This window comes from Ahaetulla prasina, chromosome 7 (assembly GCF_028640845.1).
Source record: "Ahaetulla prasina isolate Xishuangbanna chromosome 7, ASM2864084v1, whole genome shotgun sequence".
NCBI classification, from domain to species: Eukaryota; Metazoa; Chordata; class Lepidosauria; order Squamata; family Colubridae; genus Ahaetulla; species Ahaetulla prasina.
The window spans coordinates 75,789,593-75,808,374 of record NC_080545.1 but is presented as its reverse complement, the minus strand read 5'-3'; the positions used below and the strand labels follow the sequence as shown (position 1 = coordinate 75,808,374).

General features: G+C 34.9%; 1 protein-coding gene across 3 annotated transcripts; it reads right to left on the bottom strand.

The window, feature by feature from the left end:
• Positions 1–275: 275 nt before the first annotated feature.
• On the bottom strand, positions 276–18,738 carry NUP37 (nucleoporin 37). Of its 3 annotated transcripts, none has more exons than XM_058191224.1 (10): positions 18,670–18,738; positions 16,897–17,082; positions 16,044–16,168; positions 13,282–13,354; positions 11,235–11,326; positions 7,856–7,946; positions 6,230–6,411; positions 5,430–5,480; positions 2,982–3,075; positions 276–1,295 (listed from the first exon to the last, which is right to left on the bottom strand). In XM_058191224.1, the coding sequence occupies exons 2-10, from the start codon at positions 17,050–17,052 to the stop codon at positions 1,182–1,184; spliced, it is 978 nt and encodes a 325-aa protein (XP_058047207.1). In that variant the 5' UTR covers positions 17,053–17,082; positions 18,670–18,738; the 3' UTR covers positions 276–1,181. The 3 variants fall into 3 exon arrangements, with proteins under 3 accessions (XP_058047207.1, XP_058047209.1, XP_058047208.1); XM_058191226.1 differs by having other exon boundaries at positions 18,549–18,688; XM_058191225.1 differs by lacking the exon at positions 18,670–18,738 and adding an exon at positions 18,424–18,563.
• Between the last annotated feature and the right edge of the window lie 44 nt (positions 18,739–18,782).

The window sequence follows — 18,782 nt, the reverse complement described above, 5'->3', positions numbered from 1 at the left end:
AGATTTGTTCACGCTTTGAGGTGCAATTTATTTGTTTTTTGACTGAGAATATATAAAAGGACAGATGGCAATCCATTGTAGCAAATCATTGTTTGAATAAAACAAGTGCCCTCAGTATATATTTACTGAATATTTGTTTCACTTCTTGCAGCCTTATTATATTTGTGCAACATCAGACAGCTAATAAAGTCATAATTTTAATGTGAAATAAAATATTGACACTGTTTCAGAAAAGCAATTTTATTTAAAACATGCTTCATTAAAAACATTTGTGTCTGATTTGTATCATCTCAGTTTACAAGAACCCCTCCCATCACATATTATAAACTTTCATATGAAATAAATAAATAATATTTGAATTTTGCAGTTATAAAAAGTACAGTCTTTATCACAGTTCAATCTTCAAAAGCATTATCTTGTGCAGGTCCAAATCAGAAGACTGAAAGCTTATGGACATTTTTAATTTTCAAGCAACTGAAGGATGGATTTTGCCCATTATCCAACAACCTGGAAAAACTGAGTTCTACTTTATCAAGATTAAAAAAAGATTCTAACATCTGTTACGTATACAATTTAATTTCTTTGTAGAAATTGACCACCTGTTTGTTCCTGTTTTAGATTTGTCTTTTTTCTCAATATACTGGTATTCAGTTGTAAAAGTTAGCAGCCAATAAGTGAGGTTATTTATTACAACCACACATGCCTTGCTATCTACAGTTAGCATAGCACTTCTTGGTATCACAGATATACACATTCATATGAGCAATGAATTTTTATTAAGAAATATTCACTTTTAGAAGATGCTGCTATGCTTTGTCCAGACTGAGATGGCATCTGAACCAACATTTTTAGCCATTCTTATTTTGCTGATAATTATATCAAGGTTTATATCTTTCCATATAGGCAATCTATTTTAACTCTTTCTCTTGACTGCACTTCCTTTTAAACAAATGAAAATTTGTGCAAGAGATTATTTCAACAAGATTTGCACAGAAAACGTTGACTACAATGCCCTGTTAAATCCAGGTGCACTTCTATAACTAGAAAGTCTAAAATCTGCAGAATTTCATTCAAAAGCAATGTTTCTGTAAAAAAAAAGTATAAAATAAGCCAATTATATTACTTCAACTCTTTCCTCCCTTAATCGTTATTTGATACTTTAAACCAGTAGCTACAATTTTTTACATTTCGGTCATCCAAAAATATACTTTATGATCTCCTCCCATGGCACATAGTGGAAGGGTTCTGTGCCAGGTCAAACCAGATCCTAAGGGTGCAGAACCAATAAGGATAGGCTATAAAGAAAAAAAAAACTACTTTAGTTATTCTATTTAAGATCTAGCATACAGTAAGATAACTTCAAAAGAAATTTCTAAATACTCTTTAGCTGTTTGACTGTATGTGACCTAGCAATCATCATTGGAATTGGATAGAAGTTCAGAATTTTTAAATCTCAAGATAGCATGCTTCTAGATTTGAAACTAAAAGCCAAAAAATAATGCTTTAGCAAAGAATAAGCTATACAAGTAAAAAAAAATCTACTGTTAGTACATGAGAGTAAAGTCCAAAATAAATTGAGACAGCCCTCCCAATCTTTTAGAGATCTGACACTGCATTTAAAGCCAGCACTTTCATTTAGTTGTTTTATTGTTTTTCCACAGTAATACCTAGATTTGCCTTTGGCATAGCCTATCCCCTTTATATCACATTCCAGATATAGTTTCCTCTGATAGTTAAATATTACGAACTAACAGATGATGCTTGTAAACATTTTGCTCTGGCCCCTCTTGGTGACTAACACTTCTGCTCATTTTCTCTGGTAAAGATGAAAATCAGCAAAATCAGTCATAATTACATCATGGATATCTAAGAAATACACTTGTTATATGTTGACTCTTTTAGCCTTAGAACTTGGAAAATCAGGAGGCAGACAGAAATATCTTGCTAAATCAGCATGTAGCTACCCTAGAGATCTATAGAAGTTCTTCTATTGTATGATTTACATTAAAGCAAAGTATAAGCACAATGCTATTTTTGTAGCTTCTAAAATTCATTACAATTCAGATAAAGAATTTTATGAAATTAAAACTCTCTTATAAGGCATTACCTTAAATGATTCCTTTAACTGGTTCCCATTATTGTTTTCTGGAAATCTAATCCACTGGACATCAGAACTAAATTTGTACAATGCATACCATGTATACGAGGCAATACAAGATGCAAAATATACAGACATGATTTTAATTCTTTTAATCCTCAAGTTCCTTTTGAGTGCAGGGGATTGAGATAGAATAATTTGTCAAGTCTTTTCAAGTAGATTCAGTATACTTTCCAAATCTGTTTCATAATCACTTCAACTCATATGGTAAGCCAAAGAGGCCAAATTTTATTATTTTAATATTAATTTAGTAAGACACAATCACAATGACACAAAGTTTATTAGTAATATTATATGTCTTAGATTGAACATCTTGCCTATTAAAGCAATTAAAGCCAGGTGAATCTAGAATATATTTTCATATGCTCCAATTATCCTCAGCAAATCCCCAACAACCAGAATCTAAAAGGGATTTTGTTTCTTAAGCTGCCAATTTCCATGGCATTTAATATATTGTTTTTTAAAACTGAAGCTATTACCAAGAACACTGTGCACTACACCATGAGAATTCAATATTTAAAAGCAGTAAAGAAGAAAAAAAACCCTAACAAGCATGCTTAAGACTTTAAAGGGAACATGTCTAAAGTAACTTTCTGAATTGCAGCCTATAATTTTTTTTTCATTTTGACCATACAAATGCAGTTTTCCTTGAGATGTTCTGATAAAATAGATTCAAAGCATATGAAATCTAAGTGAGAAGTAAATAAAATAAAATTTCCCACATACACTTGATTTGTAATATAATCATAAGTTGCTTAAGGACAAAATTGTACAGCAATTTTAAAAAAATGGATTTTACATCTTTGATTTTTCATAAATTTACCTGAGGATGACCTAAATGATGAACCAGAAGTTGACTGATAGTTTTTCCTGGATAGCCAGTAGTAGCAAACAAGTTTTCATTCACTCGGGACCATCTAAACACAAAAAGAGAATCTAAACAAAATTTTAAAATAGATTATGTTCAATCTAATTATGAAACAGTCAAAATTAAACACTTCTGAATTTCATCATTTCAAAGGGAACGTTAGGTATATAATAGATATTTTCCAGTGAATCATTTTAGAAGACTATGCTTCAGCTCTTGAAAATATTTTATATAATGTAGACAAGACATTAAAGGAACCACATCTTTTAGAAGGATTGTGCAGCTGATAAGAAGACTGCCCACAGCTGTCGGTGTATGGATGTGGCTTTAAGTTTTGGTTGGGAATACAGGGAAGTGTTATCTATGCATATACACAATATGCATATACACAATCATGCACATTTTTTGAAGCATCTGAGTGAATCTTTCCAAAGAAATAGCTACTTTAAAGTAGGATGCTTTTTCATATTGATATGTTAGGTTTGCCCTTCTGAATGCTTTGCATAGGGCTAAGGCATGTTTATGTACATGCATGCACAAATTTTTTTGCTCAGTGTAAAAAATACAGTAATACAGGTGGTCCTCGACATACAACAGCTGATTTAGTGATTGTTTGAAATTACAATGGCTCTCAAAAAAGGGACTTATGACCATTTTTCACACTTACAACACTGTAGCATACCCATAGTCACATGATCAAAAGTTGTACATTTGGCAACTGGCTCATATTTATAACTGTTGCAGTGTCCTGGGGTTATGTGATCACCTTCTGTGACCTTCTGACAAAGCAAAGTCAATGGGGAAGGCAGATTCACATAACAACCGTTTTTCTAACTTAACTGCAGTGATTCACTTAACTATTGTGGCAAGAAAAGTAATAAAATGGGGCAAAAAGCAACTGTCTTCTTAGCAACAGAAATTTTGGGTTCAATTAATTTTGGTCATAAGTCGAGGATTATCTGTAATCAATTCCTTACATAAGTACTGAACATTTTGCATTGTATTTCATTCCTGTGAAACAACTACCATATTTTTCGGACTAGAAGACGCACTCCCCCTCTCCACAAAAGTGGGTGGAAAAGTCTGTGTGTCTTATAGAGCGAATATTGCGGAAGGGAGATGATCCACAGTCTGCTGCCGCTGGGGAACGCTGGTGCCTTCGCTGCCGAGCAGCTGATTGGCAGTTGAATCAGCCTCCCGGAATACTGCCTATCTGCTGTTCTAGGCAGCGGCAATCAGTGGCAATCCCTGCCGCCTAGAACAACTGATCGACAGTATTCCAAGAGGCCGATCCAATGGCCAATCAGCTGCTCAGCAGCAAAGGCTCCAGGGTTCCCAGCAGAGGCAGCAAAAATGGAGGAGGCAGCAATGGCAGCATTTCTGGTCAGCCAGCCCACTGAGCGGCAGGGCTATGGGAGGCCACGATCCAGCTGTCGCTTAGCTGACCAGTGGTAGGAGCAACGGAGTGGAGCCCTGACGAGCCACGTGCTTTTCCTCCTCTAAAGCTAATGTGCGTCTTATGGTCCAGTGTGTCTTATAGACTGAAAAATACGGTATGCAGTTTTAGAATACATTAGAAATATATAATACCAAAACCATGGGAAGTAATTATTTCATTCTATTATACTGTGGTCAGACCTCCTACTGTGTGTAGTTCTAGGTACCATACCTTAAGAGAGTTTCAGAAAAAACTGTGACAGTTTCGAGGAAAGACAATTAATAGTTCAGGGACTAGAAAGCAAGTCTTGTTTATTTTATTACCAGCATTTTTATGCCATTTACTCTGGTATCTCCAAGAGTTTACATCCTAAATCTGTCCTTCAGGACATGAAATCATATATTTAATTTATAGGAATGCAAATTTTGATTGAATGTTTGAAAAAAGACATGCAGCTGAAAAGTGAAACCAATTATCCAAAGATGTGATGTAGTCTACTTAATTGTATGTGCTCAAGCTGGAATGGCACTTTTCTAACATGCCCTAAAGTTGGATTCCTGCCCTGAGCAAGGGCTTGGACATGACGGCCTTTCTCACTAAGGTAAAAATTATTATTATCCTACAATGCTCCCTTATTTCCTGTTTCATCCTATTTTATTAACAGTCTTTCATTTTCTAACTAAGTTCTTTGAAAGCTGGGTAGTCTCTTAATGTTTTAAGATTACAATTTTCATAGTTCCCAATCATAAAAATCAGGTTAGAAAGGTTAGACTAAGAGAAAGAGTAAAATATTAACAATTAATTTAAAATAAAACTTCGAAGAAAAATTATACAATTATCTCTCAAATGCAAAGTATACCTATAAATAATGGCAAAAACCAAATCTTGTAGTCCTTTATCAATGATTAATGAAGAAGTCAGTTAATCAAATGCATCAATTAAGTACGTACCTAAATAAAACTTACCTGAATAATCTGGCTCTATCTGCATGGACAGGCCTTTTATCCAAAGGGTAACTAAAAGAGAGAATAATTTCTAATAATAAAAATCATTAATTCTTGCTGAGAAGTAGGTCATGCACAATTTGGACTTCATGACTTCATTCTAAGATAACAATCATAAATGCATGCTATCCAACAACTTTATTTGTAAAAAATGCTGCCACTTAAAAACCACAAAACAGTTCCTTTCCAACATAATTTTAAAAGCATTTCACATGGAAATTACTTTTGAGAATATGTAGATTTGAGTACTGTACAAAAAGAATTGCTAGAAAAAGAGATATTTTTAATTCTCTTTATTCAACCCACATATACAAGGGAAATGATGCATAAAGCAAAGAAATGGAGTGCAAATATTTTCTTTATTCTCTGTCTATGTTTTCCTTTTCTTGGCTTTTAATATCAATATTAATTGCAAATACTAATTTAGAAAGTTATTTTCTAAACCAATAATTTCTAGAAATTATTGTACAGTGCAATTTATTTTTTGCATCATAAAAAGTATGTTAACTATGTTAATATTTCTCTATAAATTCAAATCAACATTTAAAGTCTTTTACACTAAGGACTATAGTCATAGCAAATGAGATCTCCTAAGCATTTCCTTTTTTTTCTTTGTATTTCTAAACCAAATAGCCGCGATAGGCACGCAGCCTTAATAATAAATATTTTGTGCACATTTTTTTAAAAAGCTAACCTTTAAAATAGTTATCTATTATACTGAAACGTCTCAGCAAAAAAATGCATTGAATATTTTATGATACCTAGATCGAGTAATGTCCCAGATAAACCAGTCATTTCCTGCAACTGCTCCAACTTTAAAAGTATTTTTTAGGCACCAGCTTGCTGACATTAATGGTGTTTGATCAGTTGTGAGAGACAAGATAGCCTGATGTGTCACAAGATCATAGAATCGAATTGTTCCATTCTTTTCTGCTACCATCAACTACAAATGAAAGATAACAGTCAGTTGCAGTTCTTGGGATATGGCATTATTTAGACTTCTTTATCCTGTACACCTTATAGCCGTGATGGTAAATCTATGGCACGCATGCCGGAAGTGGCACGCAGAGCCATCTCTCTGGGAATGCGAGCCATCACCTGTTGCTCTTCCAGGTTCCGGCGTACTGGCCAGCTGGTCTTCATGTGCACAGGAGCACTGGAAACTGGAAGAGCAGCCGCCCAGTGCACATGCCAGGACGATGGTCTTCCAGTTTCCAGCACGTGCATGTGTACCGGCCAGCTGATCTTCTCACATGCATCAGAAACAGGAAAACCAGGTGGCTGGTGCGCATGCGCACAGCAGAAACCGGAAGATCATCTTCCCAGTGTATGTATGCGCACCAGGCAGCTGCTCTTCTGGTTTTCGGCACGCATGCACGCGCATCCCCATTTCGGCACTCAGTGCCGAAAAGGTTCGCCAACACTCCTTATAGCAACAGTGCAATCAAGAATCATTATAATTAAGTTCTGGTTTTTCTATATTTCTAACATTCAAAAATGAATTCTAACTGAAGAAAGAACTTAGTATGAGGCCAACTCCATCATTTATCATAATTCAATAATTCATTATATCATAAACACAAAGTATGAGAAATATGGGAAGAACTGAAGATTAAAGCACATGATGTCATCCAGCAATATAAATCCCCAAAACAGATCATACTTAGATTTAGTGAATTCCAACTGGCTTTAAAATGCAGCAATACATTAAAACATGACAACCCAAATTTGTTCTCATGCCCATTAGACATTGCAAAAAGCCAGAAGTAAGAGTTATCAAGGTGACTTTTTTGATTACCTAGGGTTCAGCAAGTGCTATCAATGCTTACTTTTAAACAGCCCCAAAGATCCATTTATAGCTCATGCTTTTCCTCTGAATACCTCTGCTATTACTCATAGTTGGGACTGCAATTTTATAATTTTGGAGAGCTATTTTAATTTTTATACCATTTGGCTTTAAAACTGATTTCATTTATGTTTTATTTCTCTTACATAAGAGTTTTGGAAAGCTTAAAGACTGTCTAGACAGTAAATAAGTAAAGAGCATGGCAGGAAATTATTTTACCTGACAATAAATGCCAGGTTCAAGTTCCTTTGAAAATAATGAGGCTAGACCATTTTAATAATTAAATTATTATAGTATGATAATACGTTTTTAAAAAATCCTCTCAAATGCATAGGGAAGCATATGTGATTATTTCCCAATCACTTTACCTTTTTTCCAATAGCTTAAACTAAAAAGTAGGTTACCTTTTCTAAAGCAACATATAATGTGCCTTTAACTGCAAAGTTTGCACTTTTGCAGAGAGAGAAGACTGGAAAATTCTGAAATGCTTCAGTTTTATATACAATTATTGTAAATAGCTCCCAGTTTGATTGATACTTGCCTTGAATGCATCCTCAGGATGCCAGCCCACACTCATTCCAGGAGAACGCAGAACAAAATAAGCTCTTAAATTTCCTTCTAAATTCCAGACCCTAAACATAAAGAAGATTAGGGTTTAAGGAGGCGATACATTGTTACCCCTTCCTAGCACAGTAAAGATCTGGTTTTTTCAACCTAAATGCAGTTGACAGAAGATAGAATGTACATACTGTATATTTTAACTGATTAATATCAATGATGTTTATGATAGAAAAAAATGAGAAACGAAAATATTTTTAATATGTGCTCATTACAGCTAAGATCATATTCTATTTGTATTCTCTAAACTAAGAAGTTATATGCATTCTTAATGTGCACACTTTATACACAGAAAAATTAACATATCAAATTTATGCCTTGTTTTGTGTGCTGGCCAATTACCACAGATTAAAATATAATAGCAATATGAAAAGTATTGAAGAAAAAAATATAAATTTAGAATATTCTAAAAATACGAGTTCCAAGTATATTTGTAAAACAAAAAACAGAGAATCTACGAGCTCCAACCCTTTTTTCTAAGGGTTATCTGTGAAAACAAAGAATATTTGATTACATAATCTGCAGACAAAGCCCTTTCTTGTGGTGCCAGAAATCTTGCCTTGTTAATTTTTCCAAGCCAAATCAATACTTTTTGTGTGTTTATGTATTCAAAAATGAACTTAATATAATTCAAGACAGTGAATCATTTGGCAAAAGAATCAGGTCCTCTTCCTGAGCCAAAGAAGCAAAAGACAATTGTATCAATTTTATAGTTTACGATTTAATGCTTTAATGTGCTTTAAATTTTGTTGCAATATAAAGATCACATTCAGTTACAGAATACTTTCCCGCCTCCTTTATACTGCAACATGCTCTGTTATTCATCTAAAACAGCTTTATACCTCAAATATGTGCAGGCAATAAAAATAAATTAATGTATAAACATACAAAAATGGATATAAAACGAAGTGTCCTAATATTGCTATAAATTCATAGTCCTTATGAATTATGGAGACAATATTGATCTCATCACAGATGAATGATATCATCTATGCTCTGAAAACTTAAAGCATTATTAATGCTATTGTTTCAGGGTGACTTTGACCCCAGGACACTGCAATTGTCATAAATATGAACCAGTTGCCAAGGAGCTCAGTTTTGATCATGTGACCATAGAGATGTTGCAATGGTTGTAAACCTGAAAAATGGTCATAAGTAACTTTTTTCAGTGCAGTTGTAACTTTGAATAGTGGTTAAATGAACTATTGTAAGTGAGGACTACCTGTATTAGGTATATTTTCCACCTTGAATTATTTATGAAAATAATAAAGATGGGATATGGATAGATAAATAAATAAAATACACAACATGAAATCACAGCTGCCAGTTCTTCATCTGGAATGGGCCTTCATATGCATTAGTTATTCCTAAGAACCTAGATTTTCGTAATATACCAGCATTATACACTGTATGTGTGTATATAAACAGTGTGGCCTTCTACAACTGAAAGGTGGAAATTTTGTTTCTGAGTTTTATGCAAAGCTTTTTTGGTATGGTACCCAGTGTGCTGATAACCAATAGGACCACTGCTGCTGGTTTATGCCATAATTGTTTAACTTCAATTTTTCAACTTTAGATCTTGATACTTTCTGATCTTTTCCAATTCTCTGATTTCTATTCTACTATCTCCAGGTACTGCCACATCAATTATCCTCGCTTTCTTCTTTACAACCATAGTTAAATCTGGTGTGTTATGTGTCAAGACTTTATCAGTTTTATTTGGAAAATCCACAATATTTTAACTTGCAACTTAAAATTATGCTAATAGATAATTAAGGCCAGATCTTTAGTTACATATTTCATGCATATCTAAACTAACTTGGGAATAATTTTTCTAAACTGAATGAGAGTCATTAATTAGCTCAGTTTTCAAGACAACCAGAAATGGTGATGACAGTATTGCTTTGCTATTTTTCCTCATTAAATCACAAGAATTCATAATGCTTTGTGGACCATCCTTAGATGATTTTTTTGGTAGCTGAATTTGAAATGAGCTATGTATTTCTACATGCTATTTTTATCTGTAAATCATTTTATTCTTCAAGTAGTCAAATGACTGGCAAATTTTCTGAAAAGGGCAGAATTACTACATTATTTTTGTTTTTAAAGCATCTACTAACATTATGTACTACCCTTTAATTAATAGAATATTCCATTTCTGGTATTACTGATATCACTAAAACATTACCGTATTTTTCAGAGTATAAGACGCACCTTTTCCCCCCCAAAAAAGAGGGTGAAAATCTGGGTGCGTCTTATACTCCAAATGTAGCCCCGCCCAGCTTCTCAAACGGAGGTTTCATAGGCTGAAAAAAGAATCAGAAACGGAGCTTAGAAAAAAAAGCCCCAAATGGAGCTTCACAGAGATTAGAAAAAGCTCCAAACGGAGCTTCAGAAAAGAAGCCGCCAAATAGAGCTTCAGAAAAGAAGCTCCCAAACAAAGCTTCAGAGGCTTTTTTTCTGAAGTTCTGTTTTGGAGGCTTTCAGAGGCAGAAAAAAGTTTTTCTGAAACAGAGTTTCAGAGGCAAGGAAAAAAAAGTCAAATAAAGCAAGGCTCACAACCAAGGAACCTGTTACTAAAATTCACCTCTGGGAACAGGGGGTATTCCAGGAGGCTAATCCACCTGCCAATCATCTTTTTTCTTATTTTCATCCCCAAAAACTAAGATGCGTCTTATACTCCGGTACGTCTTATACTCCAAAAAATACAGTATTTTGGATGCATCCTCATACCAGTATTAGTAATTGTACAATAATTGGTACATTTGTACTGAATCATGAAATTAGTAAAAAAAAATTGTATTCACTCAAGCAGTTAAAAAACCAGTGGTTACAATATAGTTCTGCATAATTCTATTACTGAAATAATATAAAATAAGGGACAAGGGCAGAGATAATCTGCTAAGAGATAGGAACAGAAGATACTGCATATCCCACTGCCAATGAGTATTTCTGAATGTTCAAGATGACTTTCAGAAGACTGTGTCTTCATAAAGACACAGGATGGGAAGAGCAAGGAGAAGAGCAATTTGAAATACTCTTGTCCTTCATTCTTATAGCATGAATCCATTCAAATCCATTGAAAACCCATCACTCAAACAAATAAGCCAAAAAGACCATCTATTTGCTACAATAATCATCCAAATACTAGAATTCTGTTTGTTTGTGTGTAGCTTTTAAATATTAACTAAAATATTTATGTAGAAAAATTCTACAAAAATATCAATTTTCTACATGTTCAATTTTTTTCACATTTATATACATAAATAACTAAAGTAATATTTCGCTAATAGAATACACACCTGCATGTGTGGTCATCACTCACACTTGCAATTTCTTGACCTTTAGGTGAAAATACCAAATCATTAATGTAATCTGAATGGCCTTCCAAAGTCTGTTAATAAAAAGGAGAAATATCTTCTATTATAGAATTAAGACAAAGATGGCATTTTAAAAGAAGTAAAATCAGCTAAGGTAAAATGAAGGCACCATTCTAAGGCATAGTAAGGAGACTAGCAAGATGAGGATCAAAATATAAGACCAAGATTCAATTCATTTAGGCTGAGGATTTTGCTGGTTGAAACTATATTTTGAATTGTACCTTTGAGGGAAATAAAGTCAACATGACTTAAGCTTTGTAAATAGACAATCTGGCATGTTTAGATTTAGTTTATTCAAACTGGCATTAGTGTAGTATAATATGAATTACACTGCAATAGCTTGCACAAACACCAATTCCATTCTAAAGCCATCTTTGTTATCAGAAGCTTCAGGCCCAATGATAAAGAAATCTAAGTAATTACAATGGTTAAGTAATGCTTATCTAAGGTTTCTGTCCTACTATCCACAGGAATTGACAATTGCCATTATTTATTTATTTTTTGCTTGGATCTCTTAATTGATTTCATAGCACATGCTAAAGAGCCAGTATATCAACACATCATAAATGCAGAATCTGGGTGCACTTATGCTTTTGCACTCTGGGTTAATTTGTTACATTGTATCTAATTTTACAAGTAAGCTTCAAATGTTAATGAGACATAGAAGTCGTCTTTGCTTAAGATCCATTCATTCAGTGCCTGTCCAAACTTAGAATGGTGCTGAACAAAAAACTTATAGCTGGTCCTCAAAGTCCTGGCTGTTGCAACATCTCCCATAATCACCTGAACAAAATTCAGGTGCTCACACATACGTCTAACTGCAACTTCTCAATCACAATTGCCATTTGCAACTTTTCCTGTTGGTTTCCCACAAGCAAAGTCAAGGAAGCGAGCAGGGAAGATTGCAAGTTTTCTGGCCTTTCTTTGCTTGTATGCACTGTGCTCTCCTCCCTTTGGCTCCTTCTGCAGTCACGCTATTCTGCAGAACTGCCCTTCACCAACTCATGCAAGGCCTGCCCAGGGCCTCCCTCACCTTCCTGTGGTATCCCACACTGCTTACCTTGGACTCTTATTGCTCCCTGTTTTAATAATGTCTAGGGATTACGATGTCAACTAAGATTGCCTGAATTGCCATCACTAAGCGATATGGTCATATGTCATTGTGCTTTCTGACCACTTCCCTTAGCAATGGCAATCCTGGTCCCAATTGCTATCGTATCTTGGAGACTCTCTGTATTGTCTTATAATACTGTATAAAACAGTATTAATTCCACTGTTTTGTTCATTTTTATTTGTCCAATCAAATCTGAACGGTTATATTGCTTCTGTATAAGGAATCATTTCAAATCCAAAGACTTGTCACCCTAAGCTTGAGTCAAAAACACACACACTGAAAATCTAAAAATTCTGAAATGAGAAATTACAATATCAGAACTGAAATAATTCACTTTATCAACACTGAAATCCATTCAAAGCTTATCTCCTTCAACTACTATATATAAAACTAAGGAAGAGAGAAAATACATTTTGTCCATGCTATTACTAAACAACTAGAGTAAGAAATCCTTGCACATCACCCAAAGATATAACAGAATATGCAGTTGTACTTTATGTTCACCTTTTATTTATTCATTAAATTTATATGCCACCCATCTCACAGTTCAAGGCAACTCTGAGCAGCTACTTAAATGTCATAAATTAATTTCACCTTCATTCTTCAGAAGTATAAAATGGAACTTAGTTCTGAATTGCTGAAATAAATACTGTCATGCTTATTAATCCAAATGTGCTTCAAAAATGTCATCTAGAATCTTTTAAAATACAAGATATAATGCAATAGTTTATGTCTATTTGAAATTACTGATTGCAAGGCATTTGTAATGCAATTTAATTTGCAATTTAAATTGATCTGTATATAAATAAATATTAAAAGCCATTTTTGTTGTTATAATTCATTTTTCCTTCTCACCTTATATTCATTCGTATCTTTGAGGTCCGATGTGAATAACCTTAACTTCCTATCAGCAGCAGCAGTACAAAATCTAATGTAATGAAACAGTTCATAAGTATTGTAATTTTGTGTAACAGTTCACATGTTATTTCCTCAAATTAGTTTTATCTTATCATGAAAAAGTACATCATTTATTAAACTTCTGCAATATAGGTAGTCCTCGTTTAGCAACCACAATTGGGCAACTCTATGTTGCTATACAGAAAAATATGTGACGATGGGCTTATGATCACTTGCCCTTTGGTCATTGAGTAAGTCACTGTAATCATTAAACATGTGACCAAAACTTGCAATTTGACTTCCACGTTCTACATTAACTGATAAGATGATTGGGAAGCGTGTGATTAATGATCACATGACTGTAACATGTTGTAATTGTCATAAATGTGAGGATTGGCCATAAAATGTATTTGTTACATCAATGTTACTTTGAATGGTTGCTAAATGAGACAGTTGGTAAACAGAGGCCACCTGTATATATGCATAACAGATCAAAGCAAAGCAGGTAGTCTGTAATTATTTATATAAAGAGTTTTTATTTGTTCTTCAGTGAAAAAAGCATATAGCATAACATTTATCATCTATAAAGAAAATATATTTTCTTTCCTGCTGAAGGTATATGATATAAATGATACATACGTGATATAAATGATACATACAAGAAAAATACACGGGGATGATATAAAAACAAATTCTGACACAAAACAATTGTGTAAACAACAATTTGATTTGGAAATACAAATTAGGAAATCTGAAATCATTATTTAGGACTAACATACATATTTTATAGCCATATGAGGCAAAAGAGAGCTGTTTATATGTTCCACGTGGCATTGCATTTTGCTGCTGTATCTGAGTTTTAGTTAGAGCTAATTTTGTTTTCTATTTCTCAGGCAACTGATAAGTTAAAAAATGGAAAAGTTCATAGGAGTTTATTATTTGAAAAACAAGCTTTATGTAAGAGGACACTGACACTGGTTCTTACTTTGGGTTTCATTGCTATTATGTATTTGTTTTCTTAAAAGTTTCATTGTTTTCTATTAATTAGAAAAAGTGATAATCCTAGAGTCACAGCTTTGCATTTCTGGACTGTCTGTGCACATAGCATAGAAGGAACAACAGCTTCTGCCCTTTTAAACTTGCAGCAGCAGGCGTTTAGTGTCAGTGATGAACTAAGAGGCTTATGAAAATAAGGTATTTTCTTAGAATCCCTCTATCAAATCTGTTTTATTGCCACAATTAATGCTTCAAGGTTTCTGAGCAGATTTCTAAGACAGTCAGTGACTGAGATAAAGTAGCATTAAACTATATTTTTCAATATTTCTTGTATGATATAAATACTTTTTAAATTTCCTGTTTTGTCATATTAATGCCAGTTGCTTGAACAGACAAGTATAAATATGCTATTGTACTGCTATCTCTCCTAAGTTCATGCTTTATCACGATGAGGGCTCTTCCAGACAGAGGATCACAAGACTTGAAGGCCATCCAACTGTCTTGCTAAAGCAAGGAGGCAGCAGTACAGAAAGATGATGGAGGCATATGATCACTGTATAGACAATGGTAAAGGCATAACTTCATACTGCATGGGATAAGACAATGGTAAACCATTCCTTGTCTACGGAGATTCTCCGTCATCCAGGTCATGGGTGTTCCAAAGGTGGTTTTTCAACTGAAGAAGCTTCTTGGATAAGAAGCGAAATATCTTCAAAGAAAAGCCAGAAAGTCCAGTTATCTCTTGAAAAAGCACCTTTGGGATAAGCAATTCCTTGTATTGGATAGACATTATAAAATGATTAATAGGATAGTTCCAGATGATGGGGCCCTCAGGTCAGCTAGCACTCAACATGTTACTGAAGAAGACGTGAGGATCTTTATGAGTATTAGTAGTACTTATGATGAGGCTGGATCATAAGATCACCACTAAACATGCCTTTGTAGTGTCTAATTGTGATGTCGCTATGGCGGATAAGAAAATCCAAAGTTTCAAAGCCAGAATTACAGTGAGACTTTGGAATATAAATTATATAAACATGGAAAAAATCAACACAATAACAGATTGAATCAATCACCAGTTGTTTGTAAAAAATAATAAAGGTGGGATACAAAACAAACCAATATTGATATTTACACATCAGTGAAATTAAATGGACACTGTGGCGTTATTGGAATATCTAGAACTTCAAGAACCACTAACTAGAGCTACTCTGGTTTAGTGGTTAAGGCACCAGGCTAGAAACCAGGAGATTGTAGTCCTGATTTAGGCACGAAAACCATTTTAGGCAAGTCCCTGTAGGGTTGCTAAGTGAAGCTGGTTTCCCCATTTACTTTGTTGTCAGAAGAGTACAAAAGGGGATCACAGGACACGAGGATACTAGCTGCCAAGCTTCCGAATATCAGTCACGTGATCATAGAAATGGTGCAACGGTTGTGTGAAAATGGTCATAAGTCACTTTTTTTCAGTGTAACTTTGAATGATCACTAAACAAATGGTTGTAAGTTGAAGACTGTCTGTACTGAACTCCCTATATGACTTTGAGTTGTCATTTTCTCAGCCCAATCTACCTTAAAAAATTGCTGGGGGAGGAGGGGGAGATATAATTAGGAGTGGTTCACTATGCATTGGTCTTGAATTCCCAGACAAAAGGCAAGGTATGTAATTAATATTAAAAAACCCAAATAAAATCCTGCTATCTTTAAGTTTTTATTAAGCATATTACCTTATATGGGGAGGTAAAGCATCAAGTCTAGTTTCTGGGCTCCACACAATGGCATCAACTCTGCTTTCATGCTGAAAAGTCCTGAGAGTTTTATATTGTATTCCTTCCACTGCTGCATCTTCTTCCTAAAGATGCATGTAATATTTTGATATGCTTCATAACAAATGAATAGGCTGTTAAAATAAAACCTACTTCCTTGCCATGAGCCCCTTGCATATTCTTTTCCCTTGCACACAAAATTAAGTGAAAAAAAGGATACCATTCTAAGAAGACATACGTAATATTTTACGGAAGCAATATTGTATTTTTGTAAGCATGTACACAGTGAATCTGAAAGAAAACTAATTGCTGGGTTTAAAAACTACGCATGTTTCTCTACAAAAGTGTTGGGAACCGAATGTTTCCAGGATTACAGGACAGCTTGGTATTATGGATAGGTTTACTGCATGTTAGGTGCTTTTTTATTGATGCTGTTATTGATCGTTTTCTGCCCAAAGCTTTCAGGAATGGAAGGCAAAATAAGTAAATGAGCAAATAAATACAAGAGGTATTACAAAAAAGGAAGCCTTATTATAGTATTTAAACAGCACAATACTTGGCTGCTGCTTCTGCAATGGAGTCACCAATTATCCTTTGGAAACTTCTGTTTTTTTTTGTTTTTTGTTTTGTTTACATTTATACCCCGCCCTTCTCCGAAGACTCAGGGCGGCTTACAGTGTATAAGGTTTTATGTATATCTTGTCCATTGAGTTTCTAAAACACTTTCTTCAAATTTCAGATGTAACTCAAAATGTAGTCTTTATTTCCAAATTAAGGCTTCCACATAAATTTAAGAATGATAGAGTATACTAACCTGGAATCTGCAAGTCCCAACAACTACGTAATTATTGCCGCCATATGCAATGAGTGATTCTGCAGTGCCACAGTCAAATGGATTGAATTCTACTACATGAACATAATCCTTACATTCCACAGTATAGGCTGCTCTTCGGAAAGCCTCCTGCTTCATCTTATGTTGAAGGAACCAGAAGAATACTTTCTGTAGTTGGATAAGAATGGCATTCTTAACGCCTAATTCTACAGACACATTTTTCCACTAAGAACTTCAATCTGAAAAACTAGTTTTGGTAGCTTAATTCTTCCATTTTAGAACTCAGAATAACTTTATTGTCACTTTCAACGTACACTGATTGGCATACCTTAAAAATGAAATCTCGTTGCATACAGCTTTAAAAAGGGTCACTGCCTCCAATATACACTACATATACTACTTAAGTCCTTAAATATTTAAAACTACCTTTAAACCAGTGCAACCAATGCATAATAAAGAAATAATAAGAGATGGCAAAATCAGGCGTTTTGAGACGGTTTGCATTAGCTAACCTCTTGGTTAGCTGTTCACCAGCACCTACTTCTCTTCACTGATGATATAAAACTATTTAACACCACTGACAATGCTGCTACCCTTCAAAAAGATCTTGACTATGTGTCAGAATGAACAGACAAGTGGCAACTTCAAATCTCAATCAACAAATGCTCTGTCTTACATATTGGCAAAAAAAATCAGAACATAAAATACAAGCTGGAGGGACACGACCTTCTAGACGACCCTTACTCTGCCAGACTTTGGAGTACTCATCTCGAATGATCTAAGTGCCAAAGCCCACTGTAACAACATTGCCAAAAAGGCATTAAGAGCTGTTAACCTAATCTTGCATAGCTTCTTCTCTGGTAATATTGTATTGTTAACTAGAGCATATAAAACCTTTGCTAGAGCAATTCTCGAATACAGCTCATCTGTCTGAAACCCGCACTGCATATCAGACATTAATACAAATGAGAGAATCCAGAGATATTTCAGGAGAAGAGTCCTCCACTCATCCCCTCGCAACAGAATATCTTATGCCACCAGACTTGAAATTTTGGACTTAGACAACTTAAAACTGTGCCACCTTCGGCCTAAACTAAGCGTAGTACACAAAATTATCCACTACAACGTCCTACCTGTCAATGACTACTTCAGCTTCAACCACAACAATACACCAGCACACAATAGATACAAACTTAAGGTAAACCAATCCAAAGTAGACTGCAGAAAATATGACTTCAGCAATAGAGTCGTCAATGCCTGGAATGCACTACCTGACTCTGTTGTTACATCCTCAAACCCCCATAACTTTAACCTTAGACTGTCTATGTTGACCTCACCCCATTCCTAAGAGGTCTGTAAGGGGCGTGCATAAGCGTCCCAACGTGCCTACTGTCCCTGTCCAACTGTCCCCATTTATTCGTATCCATTTCATGTATCCATAATCATGTTTATACTTATATCTGTTATCTAATGCTTGAAAAAATAAATAGATAAATAAAAATAGAATACCGAGCTCGGCCGGGCGGTGCACAGATCACCCCAAAAGTCCCAGGCGGAGGCAGGCTTAAAAGACAGCGGGTTGACGCGAGTATTCCTGCATGAAACAGCCTCGCCCCGAATAGTTCATTCCTCACCTCAGAAGAACCAGCCTCTTCTCCCACAGGTCTAGATTTACGCGGGAAAAATAAACTGTCGAGTGCGCGCACACACCCACCCACCCCAAACAACCAAGAACAACTTTCTCCACAAATTTACCCATTAAATTCCCGCGGTTACTTCGCCAGAGCGCAGGACTTCCGGATAGCTTCCCACCCCATAGTAAAAAAAACACTTCCGGGTCGCCAAAGGCTGCCGCTTTCCGATTGGCT